This window comes from Bufo bufo, chromosome 9 (assembly GCF_905171765.1).
Source record: "Bufo bufo chromosome 9, aBufBuf1.1, whole genome shotgun sequence".
Taxonomy (NCBI): Eukaryota; Metazoa; Chordata; class Amphibia; order Anura; family Bufonidae; genus Bufo; species Bufo bufo.
The window spans coordinates 189,996,056-190,011,341 of NC_053397.1; the positions used below are offsets into that span (position 1 = coordinate 189,996,056).

Sequence of the window (15,286 nt, forward strand, 5' to 3'; positions counted from 1 at the left end):
ATCCTGGCTGTATACATTTTACCCTTCCGCAGGTCTCACAGCATGTTTCAAATGCCTATTCTGGTCCACAAAACGGACACGAATAGGACATGTTCTATTTTTTTTGTTTTTTGTGGTGAGATGCGTATCAGATGCAGACTGAAAGTAGAGTCGAATGCATGAGGCCTTAGACAACGGTGTACGAATGTGTATTGTCTTGTTAATAAAAATAATTTAAAAAGAAAGAGAGGGGGGGGGAAAAGTCAGACTGTCCCACAACTTTCAACCCCTTTACAAGGGCTGACACATCATGCAATTATTGGGAATGAACAGTTTGTTCCCGATAATTGCCTGTTTGTTACGGGAGGTGAGAGCTGCAGCAGTGACCTCCACTGTATGGCACAAACGCTAGAGTGATTACTTGTCCCCGGTACACATTCATTGGGGGTCAATTAAGTGACTTGTGACAATTTTTTCCTACTAAAAGTCGCATGTCCCTTTTTTTTTTAAACTTTCTTTATTTGGATGTAAAGAGCACAATATCATACATTTCAGAAAACATATTGTATGAAGTATACAACTATGGTCCAGGCTTATCACAGCATGTACATCCTTTTATATCATATGATTACATTACACTTGAAACAGGATAATCATACCCAATTCTATACCCCCCCCCCACACCCGCTGCTCATGCTGAACTTAATCACCTTCTCAGAACTCCTATTTTTGTGGTATGGTCTGAGACTGTTCACCTAAATCTCCAATGATCCTAGTCCCTTTTTTAACCAACCGTGTGACAATCTTTAGCTGTAAGGCCATGTCAAGCCTTGTTCGAGAATTGGGGGGGTTGAAGCGGGGAATAACATTTATGCCTAGAAACAGGAATAAGAGTTGGCGATGAACTACTCCATCCAGGGCCTGGAGTAGATTTTCGCCAGGCACAAGGACTGCCCTAGATGCGCCTTATCATAAATTAGATGAATCTTACGGCTGCGCAAGAGGAAAACCAAGAGCAGCATAAAGAGCCGGTCTTAGTAAATATGCCCCATTGTTTCTTGGAAGCAGCATGATCCGATACCCAGAAACGACGACTTAGGTGATAGCATCAACGAGGCTTTCACCTGACAAACCAGTTCTCATTCATCAGGTGATCGGCAGCATCATTACATCAGGCAAATATTGGAAAGGAGCATACCCAGGAATCATCCTTCCCGATAATTGCCCCGATCATTGGCCTGTGTAAAGGGACCTTTAGTTTGTTTTTAATATGACTAGCTGCTCGGCAGTGGTTTATTGTATTTTTATGTTTTTACGTTGGACAGAAATAGACAAGAACCTCAAGACGACAGCTACACGCCAACGTTGGCCACGATATGGGTTTTATGGCCAAAGATTGCAGTGTCGCGCTGCCTGCATCAATAATAAAAGTGAAAGTGGTCGCCCTACGACCCAAAAGTGGTCACAACTAGGACATGACCGGTGGCAGAAATCCAAACCTGCCAATTGTGTAGAAATAACCTCCCGGTTGCAACACAACTACATTTATCTTCCTAGTTGTGATATAGGCAGCGCTACACTACGATCATTGTGCGACACTCTCCAACTCGGTGTATAGCCCGAGTCTAAATAGGCAACCCAGCCGACCAGGATTAAACTACACAGCACATTCAGTGTTTTTCCATATTAATTCACTAACGTGGGCAGGTTGTCCCAAAATAAACATCCGGGAAGACGACAGTGCCAACTGGCTGAAATAGGGACCTCCAACTAATAAAAACATAATCTAATTATGTTCTCTGAAGACTTCTACACATAGGAGCGCAACAGGCCTTCAACCAGAGACGTTTATGTATGCCATCTCCTACAGCAACTGAACATGTGGACATCAAAGCACAAAACTAATAGTAGTAGCTACAGCCTAAACTTACTCTACGTGCCAGTTACCTGTATGACAACTTTCATGGAGAACTGACAACTAGTCTTTCACCCCTCTATTTTATATTGCCACTCAGAGGGGATGGTATAGAGCAGAGAGGCCCAACCTGCAGCCCTCCAGCTGTTGCAGAACTACAACTCCCAGCATGCCCGGACAGTCTACAGTAGGGCTGCAGCTATCGACTATTTTTGTTATTGAGTATTCTATCAATTAATCCAACGATTAATCGAGTACTCTAATAACAAAAAAACTAAATTAAAAGAACGTTTTTCTTTATAAAAACTCATTAGCCCCCCCCCCTGTGCTCTCAGGTGCCCCCCCCCCCCAATAGTGCCTTCAGCTGCCCCCCCCCCCCCATAGTGCCACCAACTTGCCCCCCATAGTGCCATCAGCTGCCCCCCCCCCAGTGCCACCAGCTCCCCCTCCTAGCCATGTCGCCAGCGAGATAAAATACTTACCTCTCCTGTAGGGGTGCGGCTCCACAGCTCGTCCATCTTCTCCCGCACGCTGCACTGTCGTCCTGACATCACAGCGTCAGGTCATAGTGCACGCCGGCGGTGCGGTGCGGGCCGGCGGGTGACCACGGAGCGGTGAGTAATAGCAAGCGCTGGAGGGCCGCATGTTGAGCATCTCTGTTATTGAGAGACTATCCAAGATGTAGAAAACAGAATAGCCCAGGTCTCTACATGTGGAGGTCCATAGCTATGGTGCTAGAGAGCTAGGAGGAGACCAGATAAGTAGCTTACATGATCAAGGTAATTATTGGGAAGCAGCATTCCCACGAACACTCCTTCCAGATAACTGGCCTGTGCCACTCACCATTCATCGAGTGAACGCATCATTGTTGCGGCACCAAAGCCATTGTTTCTGGGCAGCCGATTGTGCTGTGTAAACAGGGATCTTCTGGCCAGAAACCATGATTCTCTAAAGACCCTCCTGCAGAGGAGATGATTACCACATGTAAATGCGGCTCTCACCTCCTCTGATGAACAGGCAATTATCGGGAACAGTTTGTTCCTGATAATTGCCTGCTGAATCAGGCCATGTAAAGGGGCCTTAAGGTCCCTTTACAAGGGACAACGATCTAGCAGATTGTCGGGAAGGAGACGTTCTTTCCAGACAATCTGCTGATCGCTAGCGGAGGAGACCGATGCATTTACATGCACTGATCTCTTCCAGAGTATAGGTATAAGTGATCACAAACGCCATCGCTCTTCCCCATACTGTCTTGTTGTTTCCCGGCAGCAGATCGTGTTTACACAGCATGATCTGCTACTGGGGAACGATGATCCTTTGTGCTGCACAAAAGACCCAATTACCCGATAAACGAGTGTTTCGCTCGTTCATCGGGTAATCGGCGGTGCATTTATACCGCCAAATCATCGCTAATGAGCGTCTAGTAACAGATATTCTGTTCAATTGTCGGCCTGTGTAAAGGGCCCTCTTGGCTTCCTGTACCCGACTGTGTATTTTGCGGTCCGCAAACGACAGATCTGCAAAACATGGATACCGGCCATATGCATGCCACCATTTTTTTCCCCAAGTCTACCGAAATTTCCTATCCTTGTCCACGAAACGTACAAGAACAGGACACGTTCTCTATTTTTTTTTTTAACGGACAGGACACAGTGTAATGTCTGTAAGATATGCTGATTGGATGTGGAACAAAAATACATTCCTGTGCATGAGGCTGTAAGTGTACACCCATGTCAAAAATATGAAACGTGAAGAAACGCATAAAGGCATATCCCATGAAAGACAATTACCGGCATGTCATTTGTACAGGATAGTCCATAAATGTCTAATAAATGGATCCCAACTGTGGTAGCCCCACTTAGCCAGATATCTGGGGTCCCCTGACCACAATGAATGACTTTAGTCTTCCAGTTATATTTTCTTTAGCCCATTCTAGTCCAATCAGTAGCTTGCGATCTACTCACTGTACATTTACACAGTCTTTGGATGCAATATGTAGCGGTCAAGCCGATAGCTTACTTATATTATATACAGATATTACTACATTACTCATCTACTAGAATCAAGTATTAAAAAATAAAGAAGGCTTGATATGGAGGATGTGTGGCTGACCTTAAGTTTGCTGCAGAAATAGACATTTTTATCATCCTGGGAAGCAAATTACAGAAGCCACAAATCACCCATAGCAAGGAAGATGTGCCGTGTATCCGCTAGCACAGCTGCCATTTGTACAAAGTGCGAGAGCGTGTGACTCAACCACCATATAATGGGATAAGCTCTGGAGAGTGCGTGATCCCGGATTTCACCATTCTGCTTTACATCGTCCCTCTAAACATCAGGAATGCAGAACAGGCACATGGAAGACTTAGAAAAAGTCCCATGCAACAAGGCACGCACCTTACAGCCGAATCAAGAAGATACATCAACCCAGAATTTTGAGTATACGCTGTACAAGGACGGTAAAGGATCTGCAAGAAATGATCCGTGCACTAGAATTACAATGCAATGCATGGAAACTGCCCCTAATTCTCCCCAAACTGCACCTTGGCCACCTTACTTAAAGAGGGAGTTAACCAATCCGAAAACCTTGTCTTGGTACTTCCAAAGCCTAGCGATAAAACAGGCAGCACCACTGAGACAGGGCCCGTTCTGAATCACCAGTGGAGAGGAGTTACTTTAGTATTACCAAAAATAAAAAAAAGGGCCAAAAGTATTCTGAATGATACCTTTATTGGGAAACCAGAAAAAATGCAAACTTTCAGTGCACAGAAGTGCCTTCATCAGGTTTACACGTTTTCTACTAACCTGATGAAGGGGCCGCTGCCCACTGCCGCAGTCCGGGGCCGCTGCCCACTGCCGCAGTCCGGGGCCGCTGCCCACTGCCGCAGTCCGGGGCCGCTGCCCACTGCCGCAGTCCGGGGCCGCTGCCCACTGCCGCAGTCCGGGGCCGCTGCCCACTGCCGCAGTCCGGGGCCGCTGCCCACTGCCGGATCCCAATTGACTAAAATGGGAACTGGTATAAATGCCAGCTTCTGCATGGACAAATACCGCTCCATGCAGATTTTCTGGCCGGGTGTCCGTTTTGGATCCATTTTGCATTCGTTTTTCATTTCCGTTAAAAACAGACATGAAAAATTGATGAATTTGATTGGCAGTTATTTCTACTCCCACCCTTCTGTGAACACTCACAGGATGGTAGGCCCCCAGCTAAAATAATGTCCCCCATAGTGTAGGAATTTTTCTTTTTTACCGCCCCAGCTTTATTAATACCCCAATGTAGGTCCCCATCTTAAATAATGTCCCCCATAGTATAGAAATTATTTTTAATGTCCCCAGCTTTAATAATGCCCCCAATGTAGGTTCCCATCTTAAATAATTTCCCCCATGGTTTAGCTAATGCCCCCATAATGGACCACCGCAGTTTTTTTAATTAATTTTTTAGCCTAAGGCTACATGCACACGACATGTGATGTACATTTTTTTAACGGCTATCATACATCCGTTTTAAGACCAATGATAGTCTATGGGGTTATTCACATGGCAGTTTTTTTGACTGTCAGTGAAAAACATACGTAAAAAAATAGAACATGTTCTATCTTGTCCGTTTTTCACCGACAGACTGCTGCCATACAATTGAATTGGTCCGTTTTTAATGTCCGTTTCTCAGAAAGGCATCAGTGAAAAAACGTCTGTTATGGTACTTTCACACTAGCGTTTTTCTTTTCCGGCATAGAGTTCCATCCTAGGGGCTCAAACCGGAAAAGAACTGATCAGGTATATCCCCATGCATTCTGAATGGAGAGCAATCCGTTCAGGATGCATCAGGATGTCTTCAGTTCAGTCGTTTTGACTGATCAGGCAAAAGAGAAAACCGCAGCATGCTACGGTTTTATCTCCGGCGAAAAAAAACGAAGACTTGCCCGAATGCCTGATCAGGCATTTTTCCCCATAAGGATGTATTCGTGCCGGATCCAGCATTCAAAATACCGGAATGCCGGATCCATCTTTCTGGTCTGCACATGCGCAGACCGGTAAAAATGTGAAAAAAGATACAAGACAGATCCGTCTGTCCGCATGACAAGCGGAGAGACGGATCCGTTCTTGCAATGCATTTGTGAGATGCATCCGGATGCGTCTCACAAATGCTTTCAGTCACATCCAGATCGGCGGATCCGGCGGAACTGCCCGCCGGATCACACTGCCGCAAGTGTGAAAGTAGACTTAAAAATTTCTATTTTTAACGGATGTTTATTCACTGATGCCTTTCTGAGAAACGGATGTTAAAAATAGACCCATTCAATTGTATGGGGGCAGTCTGTCGGTGAAAAACGGACAAGATAGAACATGTTCTTTTTTTTACGTACGTTTTTCACTAACAGTCAAAAAAACTGCCATGTGAATAACCCCATAGACTATCCCCTGGTCTAAAAAAAATTATGTACATCACGCGTCGTGTGCATGCAGCCTAACGTATACAAAAACACGCATACGTTAACCGGATGCCTCCGACTGATGCCATACAGTGGCATCCGTTCACCATAGAGTTCCATTGTAACATATGTCAAACAGAGGCATAAAACGTGATGTGAACCCACCCTAAAGCTGCATGAAGGTGCAAATAGCCGACAAATGAGCGTGACTGGGAGCATGTTATCACACCACAATGATTCTGCTAACGCAAAGCCTGAGGAAGGAACGTGTTTGGTTCCGAAACGCATAGCTTATACATTATAAATACAGAGTTACTCTTAAACCCATCATGGCTTCCACTATAAGCAGTGCCAGTAACATGTCTGTCTCGTTATATAGAAAGGCAGCATCAGTCCAGCTCACCTGCCAGGATGCACGGAAGCGTGGAGGAAAGGGAAACACGCTGAAAGAAATCCAGCATCCAATAAAACGGCGATCTTTATTAAACCTTCTTAAAGCCAGAAAACAGGACAGCAGAGTGTCTACGCGTTTCGGATCTATGCAAAGACACTGATCTTTACTCAGGACTAAAGGATGCATAGATCCAAAACACGTAGACACTCTGCTGTCCTGTTTTACCGCTTTTAAGACTTCCCTGGATTTCCCTTTTTTCTTCAGTCTCCCTCTGATTAGGGTAGGACGGTGGGCAACATCTCCAAGTCACACGATAAGCCCAACTAATCTAGGCCACCATAACCACTAACAGCTGGTGCTTATCTGCTGGGATGATGCCCTAACTGAAGTGCTTCATTTATTTTTTGCACATTTTAAGAGAATGTCTACAAAAATCCAAAAGTCCAAAGTATGCAGCCAGACATTCACACGGAGGAGCAATAACACAGTTATCGTGGCATTTGGTAAATATCCCACTAGTCTTAGGCCATATCCCACACTCATTTCAAAGAGCACGCCCTCTACTTTTCCCAAAGTTAAAGGGGTTTTCTGAGAATTTTTTTAAAGATGACCTAGGTCATCAGTATCCGATTGGTGGGGATCAGACACCCGGGACTCCCGCCGATTCTCTGTTTGAGAGGGCATCAACGCTCACAGTGGCGGCACGGCCTTTTCTTAGCTTTACCTAGGCCCCGTGACGTCATGTTTATTGGTCACATGGCCTAGACGCAAGCTCGGACTGAGCTGCGATACCAAGCACAGCCACTATGAAATGGATGGCGCTTTGCATGGTGAGCCGAGAGGCCGTGGCGCTACTGCGAGCACTGGTGCCTTCTCAAACAGCTGATCGGCGGGGGTCCCGAGAATCAAACCTCCACAGAGGATAGGTCATCAGTATAAAGATCTCGGAAACCCCTTTTAAAGGGCGACACCGGTGGACAGGTATATGGGCACTTGATTGGCAAAATTAGGTAGCAGGCAAGTACACATTTCTATATCTGCCTCTCTACGCACTCCGTGTACCATATAATTTGAACCATTTAATCCCATAGCAACACACAGAACTGACTAACTTGTCATCAAGCTCGCGGAAACAAAGCCTTCAGGATAATTACTTCCACCTTCACTCTCCAGTTAGAACTAAACATCACGAATACATCTGCAAATTTTGCAAACCGTTTCTTCCCCAATGGCCACACGTGAACTTCTGGGGAGCCGCGACCAGCATCCAAAAGTAGCTGAACCTAAAACTGCGCATATGGCATCCATAAACTTAACCAAAAAGAAAGGCTTCTCAAAAGAGTTGGGGGCTCCTGCGGACATCTACTGCTTCCAAGAAAAAACCCGCAGCTGCACAGATACACATGTTGTAATGGTTCAGGACAGCAAAAGCATTTCATGGAGTCTGAAGGATGAGAATTGCTATCCTGTCCTTTGGGGATGGACCTGTGGACGGCTGAAGGGGATGATGTAAACTTGAGCATTGCTCAAATTTTCCCGTTTGTCAGAAAGTATGAACAGATGCCCCATTAATCGTAGAAGGATCTCGCCCTACTTTTATTTTAATTAGCTTCAGGCCGAGCGAACAAATCTTCCGTGCAAGACAAATCCCAGGCTATTCAAAGAAATGACAAAAACACGGGCAAGTGGGGGGGAAGGGGGTGCCATATGCACATGACGTGACGAGTCTCTTCTGTTACATGGAAAGATCTAGACCACGGGCCACCAATATGACAGAAGCACAAGTCATTGGGTAACACTGGAACCTTACAGGCCAAAAAAATAATAAAAAGCTTGGATCCCAAGTTTACTATAATTTATATTACAGACAGGGATTTCCTTTCCAAAGAGCAGCTAACTTCCATCTCATGGGAGACGAGTTTCCAGCCGCAGATATTTCCCATTAATCACTTATGGTCACGTAGTAATTAATATCTTACACAACATTTGGACGAGCACCAGGGACCATTAAAATTAACCCGAGGGCTTAAGAAGGTTTTGGAGGGGATAAGATGTCAGGTATTGGTCAGTGGAATATAAAGTAGGAAAATCCGGAAGAGAGCCAGAATCCAGCTGCTCCTGGCAGGAGATATTATCCAACGCTCTCATCCTTTGTCGAAGCCAATACAGCAGTCGACGGCCTAAAGCTAAAGCACATCATGTAGGAAAGGAAGAGGGGAGAGGATATTGCGTCCTCGGGTTATCTGGCGACTGTGCTGGAGCTTTGATCCACGGAGATCCGCACACTCCTAGAATAACTGCCAACCAAGAGCCAAGTGGTTCTTCGGAGCGAACGGCCAGGAACCAGTCTTCTCCTCTGACGCCCCCTTACAAGAAAACGGATATCTGATGCAGGAGCCAGGGGAGCCCTGAGAGGCTGCACGCGGGGAAACACTAATTATTCTAGCGGGGAAAAAAAAAGCTGAAATCCATCTCGCTGTTGAAAAGTGTGCCAGGAATTTTCAACGGAGGAGTGATGTATTATTGGAAATACCTGCTGGGTTAAAAACATACAGCACACGAGATATACTGCTGTACAAAAAACAGAAAGTCCAGAGAAAATAGTGGCTTCCAATCTGTAAAACCCCAACTGTTGGGAAACGGCGGCTCCTAGCACGGTCAGCAAGTTTAGCTCTTCAAGGGGTCTTGCATCAACATCCGTTAAAATGATCATTTATGAAGGTCGCTGTAACTTTGTAATGTATTTCCTTTTACCTTTATTGCTCATCTCTCTCATTCTGGGCTGTGGTCCCAAGACCATGTCCACGCAGCTCTCATTTCCTGTGATGTTAGGTCTATGGGCGGGGCAGTGATAGGGGAGTGTCTATGTAACTAGCTGAGTGGGAGGAGCTAAAAAGTAGCTAGGTGGTGTTCGGGGCAGTGATAGGGGAGTGTCTATGTAACTAGCAGGGTGGGAGGGGCTATAAACTAGCTGGGCGTTATTAGGGGCGGTGCTGGAGCTGTGGCAGAGAATGGAGAAGTGCATCATGGGTTTGGTTGGATACAGCCACAGGAAGTGCTACCTACAGATGGAACCGCACATTGAATTGTGTGCAGAAAATTCACAGCAGAAGCAAAGCTGCCAAGTGTCCACCATGAAAGGCGCACATCACTTGACATGCAGTGTGGCTTTTATATCTGAAGCATTTTAATTTACATTGACTGACATCTTTTGCGGATTTCACCCCTTTTCAATGCAGAGGCCAATATCTACAGCAGCATTTCTGCAGCAAAATCCACGTGATTTGGTGTGCACTTTGCCGCTGGAGATTTTTACCTGCTACATATGGTCATACCATTGAGGTGATTCAAAGAGCACTTGAAGAGCCATCAGTCACAACGTGAAAACCCTGCCCTGAAACTAAATGCAGATCGGTCCTGACAAACTAGAACTTTCTCCATCATTTAAAGCCTTGGTTCTATTACACCTCAATACAGCCAGCAGCCGGGGACATAACTGTATGGGGAGCACATGGGATTTCGCACAGTTGTTTTGGGGGTTTATTAGATATCTGGAATTAAAATTTAAAGAATGTATTAAGGAACCACATATAACTCAAGACACCCTTAAGCCTCATGCACACGTCCAGGATATCTTCTGAGTGCAGGAGCGCATGGCGTCATTGGTTGCTGTGACGCCGTGCGCTTCCTGCTGCCGCCACAGTACAGGAATACACTGATATGGTCTATACCAGTGTATTACCGTACTGCGGTGGCTGCAGGAAGCGCACGGCGTCACAGCAACCAATGACGCCATGCGCTCCTGCACTCAGAAGAAATCCAGGCCGGTATCACACGGTCCGTGTGCATGAGGCTTTATTCACAGAAAAGTTTAGCTCGGCAGCATGGCCAATAACATGTAAGTGGAATTTCAACTATCTGACACAAGTGCAGACGACAGGATGCACAGGCCTTTATATTTCGAAACCTTAGGGTACTTTCACACTAGCGTTATTCTTTTCCATCCTAGGGGCTTAATACCAGAAAAAAAACTGATCAGTTTATCCCCATGCATTCTGAATAAGGAGGAATCCGTTCAGGATGCATCAGGATGTCTTCAGTTCAGTCACTGTACGGTTTTTGGACGGAGAAAATACTGCAGAACACTTGCCAGAATGCCAGGTCCGGCATTATTTTCTATTGAAATGCCCCAAATGTTCCAGAAAAACGGATCCGGTTTTGCGGTCTGCGCATGCGCAGACCTTTAATAATGTGAAAAAGATAAATACCGGATCTGTTTTTCTAGATGACAATCGGAGAGACGGATCCGGTATTGCAATGCATTTGTGAGTCGGATCCACATCTGTCTACAAATGGTATTGCATACATATTTCCGAATCCGGAAGGCAGCTCCGGCAACGGAACTGCCTGCTGGAAATCCAAAAACGCAAGTGTGAAATTACCCTTAGCAGGTTTTCCACAATAAAAAAAAAAAAAAAAAAAAAAAAAAAAAAAAACTCCCCACACTCTAAGGCCCCTTTGACACGAGCGAGTATTCCATGCGGGTACTGTACAATGCATAATGCGTACGCATTGCGCACGCACTGAATCCGGACCCATTCATTTCAATGGGGCTGTGTACATGAGCGTTGGTTTTCACGCATCACTTGTGCGTTGCGTGTAAATCGCAGCATGTTCTATATTCTGCGTTTTTTCACGCAACGCTGGCCCCATAGAAGTTATGCGATGCGTTTTTCACTAATAGTTGCTAGGAGATGTTGCTTGTAAACATCCATTTTTTTATCACGCGCGTGAAAAACGCATCAACGCGCATTTCACCCACACGATAAAAACTTAACGCAATCGCAGACAAAACTGAACTTGCTTGCGAAATCGCGCATTTTTAACTGAACGCATCCGGACCTAATTCGTATCGCTCGTCTGCAAGGGGCCCAACAGCCATAACTGGGGAAGAAAAAAAAAAAAAGCAACCAAAAATTCCGCCTAAAGTTTTTGGGTTTTGACATTACAGCGTTCACAGTTTGCTAAAAATGACATGACGGCCTCATTCTACAGGTCAAAGCAATTACCGTGATTTTACTACTTTTCAAAAAATAAAAACCTTTAAAAGAAAAAAGAAAGAAAAATCAAACATTTCTTTGCATCGCCATTTTCTGACAGCCATAACTTTTTAAAATTTCCATCCACTGGGCTGTATGAGGACTTGTTTTTAAAGGGCTCATGCACACGGCCGTATGCATGCTGCCACTCTCTCTCGCTTCAATTGAAATGTCCTTTCCTTGTCTGCAAAACGGATAGGACATGTTCTATTCTTTTGTGGAGCACAGAACAGACATACGGATACGGATCCGTACAGCAAGGTGTGTTGTCCGCATCCTTTGCGGCCCCGTTAAAAGTGAATGGGTTGGCATCCAATCCACAAAAAACGCAGATTGGGTGCGGACAAATCCATACGGTCGTATGCATGAGCCGCTAACACTTTTCTATTGGTACTGGAGGTAGAGAAATGGCAGTCATTTAGTCTCTATTTTCATGTAATTTCACATGATGTCCACCAGGTGGCGGTATGTTTTAACTATGAAAATATTTTATATTTATAATTTATGCAAATGAACTCAGCCAAGAAACACTTTTCTCCCATGGAGCATTGCCTGACAACTCTCTCTCTCGCTATAATATCTCTATCTCTATAATTATTTTTTTTGCAGATCCATTTGGCCGTTCCGCAAATTACAGAGGATGTCTGGTTCTGGTCCAACAATAGCCCTTTGTATTGAAGGGAGTGATAAAAATGCGGAAAGCACATTGAAGGTATCCATAATGTGCAGATCCGTTGTTTGCAGACTGAAATACGGACACAGCCCTGTGCATGAAGCCTAATGTCAAACAGGTCGATACTCTGACAGCTAGCGAGAATGTGTTGTAAATTCACATAAGAACGCGTCACTATTAATAATGCAGCTTGCGCAGGCTGCCAAGTTTCCGTTAATCCAGTTTGATTAGACCTTGGGCAGTCGATAATCTCCTTTGCGGCATTTAGCTTTTCCGACACACAAATGTGAAAATCATTACTTCCACAAGACTGACAAGATTATTAGCAGCTTACCCAGGTAGGGGATACAAGGAGTCATCTTCAAGCTATTGATGTAGTCTCGGAGCCGCTTGTAATTATCTTCTTTACTGACTACGTACTCCAATTTCTCAAAGGTTGTCTTGTCTTTCCGACTCAGTAACTGAAAGGAAAGATATTACAGGTTAAAATAAATAGTAGACGAACTACAACATGTCGTCCTCTGGAATAGCACCAATAAATGACACTAAATGGACTGTAATCCGTATGTGCTTTATTAATGCCTAGTACCGGCCAATATACAATAATATTCCACGTATTTGTCAGCTTTGATCAGACGCAGAACATAAAATACAAGGACGGCTCTGTTCCCACTGACCTGAAGCTCAATATAAAAGCCGTCGTACTGTAGTTAGATGATGGTCCGAAATGTTTCAGCACAGAAACCAAATGTATTTTTTGATGGACACTGATTTATTAGGCCTACAGGCTACAGCACCTAATGGGTTACACTGGAACAGTCCCTAACTTTATGTTAAAGGGACAGTAAATATAGAAAATACAAAAGAGCAGATTTATTAAGACGCTGGTCTTAAGCCTTATACCTGTCGGTGGATCCGCCGGAGTTACGAAGAGAGACTGGCCACTACATAACTTCTGCGTATCCAGCGCCAGTCTAAATGTAAGACGGCTTCCTTGCTTTCTTACATATAGACTATTTTCTACACCTAAAACAGGCAGAAAATGATAAATAAGACGGGCCTGCCAACCTGCCCCCTTTCCCTGCCCACGCCACCCCCCCCCCTTTTTAGACCTGGCGTGAGCGGGAAAAAGTATTTCTGTTTAATAAATGACCCACATAGTTCCTGGATTTGACCCTATCCAGTCTCCAACTGCAATCAAAAGTATTAAAATGTATAAAGAATTCACCTTCCCAGGAAAGAAGCTATTTTCTCCCCTTCTATTTACAAAGCTGGGTCTGGCTGTAAGGCGTCTGGCTGTAGCAGAAGCTCTCCCCCACGGCTCTGTCCCCAAAAAAAGACAAAGAATGATAAGCTCCGCCTCTTAAAGGGCATCTGTCAGCAGGTTTGCACCTATGACACTGGCTGACCTGTTACATGTGCGCTTGGCAGCTGAAGGCATCCGTGTTGGTCCCATGTTCATATGTGCCCGCATTGCTGAGAAAAACTATGCTTTACTATATGCAAATGAGCCTCTAGGAGCAATGGGGGCGTTGCCGTTACACCTGGAGGCTCTGCTCCTCTGCAACTGCTGCACTGATTGACAGGGCCAGGCAGTTTAAACACCATCACACCTGATCCGGTCAAAGTGCAGAGGGCGCCCAAGCTGTAGAGAAATCAGAGCCTCTAGGTGTAACGACAACACCCCCGTTGCTCCTAGAGGCTCATTTGCATGTAACGAAACATCACTTTGCTCAGCAATGCGGGCACATATGAACATGGGGCCAACACAGATGCCTTCAGCTGCCAAGCGCACATGTAGCTGCCAGTGTCATAGGTACAAATCTGCTGACAGGGGCCCTTTAAAATCGCCTGCATCTCCAGTGATCCCCATCTGTCCTGCAGAGATGACATCATGCACATTAACGTGACCGCTGCATCCAATCACTATCATCTGCAGTGATGCTTGCAAACATAGCAGGTGACTACTGAGGCCAGTGACTGGCTGCAGAAGTCACATGAATGATGTACATGAGGTCGTCCCAGCAGGTCCGGCGAGAAATACTGGACTGTGCGGGTTTAATACATCAGTCTTTTTTTTTTTTTTTTTTTTTTTTTTTTAACATTTCCTGCTGTTAGGCAAATTTCCTTAAATCCCAGACAACTCCTGTACATTTCAATGATTTTTATTTTTTAATGAGAAGCTAATATTGTTAGAATTTATTTCTTCATCTTGCTCCCCTTCCTTCTCTTCTCCCTGGAAGCAATCCTTCGGGTACGGACTGGAGGGTTTATTTTGGGACTGCTGATGACATCCCCTATACGCAGAGCTCTATATAGCTCCGCTTTCTATACGAGATTACTGGCAATGCAATGGGGCGTACTTTCTTGTCCCAGAAACAGCGCCCCTCCTATCCATGTGCAGTGTCTGGTATTGCACCTCAGTATGAAATCGTTGCAACACCAGACACAGCCCAAGGTAGTTTCTGGAAATAAAGGAGACCCCTTTTTCTTAAAAAAAAATAAAATGCTCAACATGGATTAACTCAAACTAATTAGTACTGACACATTCAGAGAAGTAAATATAATGTATTCCCTAAAGTGCCCAATGACCCTGTCCTGCATTTACATGTGTGTGCGGAGCCAACTCAGATACTAGATTCATTGAGACCGAAGAAAAACAAGGGGTGATGAACTATCCATATAGAGCATGCAGGCACGCGGCTGCTGCAGTACGCCGGGTCGGACGCCATGATATTAGAAGCTCTTTTCATTCACGTCGAGGTGGACGCCAATCAAGCCCGGCCTGAAAAGCAG

General features: G+C 45.0%; 1 protein-coding gene across 6 annotated transcripts in view; it reads right to left on the reverse strand.

The window, feature by feature from the left end:
* The window catches only part of RALGPS2 (Ral GEF with PH domain and SH3 binding motif 2), a 158,956-nt gene that overhangs the window by 67,413 nt on the left and 76,257 nt on the right, over positions 1-15,286 (reverse strand). For all 6 annotated transcript variants that reach the window (XM_040406558.1, XM_040406564.1, XM_040406561.1 and 3 more), the window contains exon 8: positions 12,825-12,951. In XM_040406558.1, the coding sequence (XP_040262492.1) occupies positions 12,825-12,951 (127 nt within the window). The remainder of the gene's footprint in view (positions 1-12,824; positions 12,952-15,286) is intronic.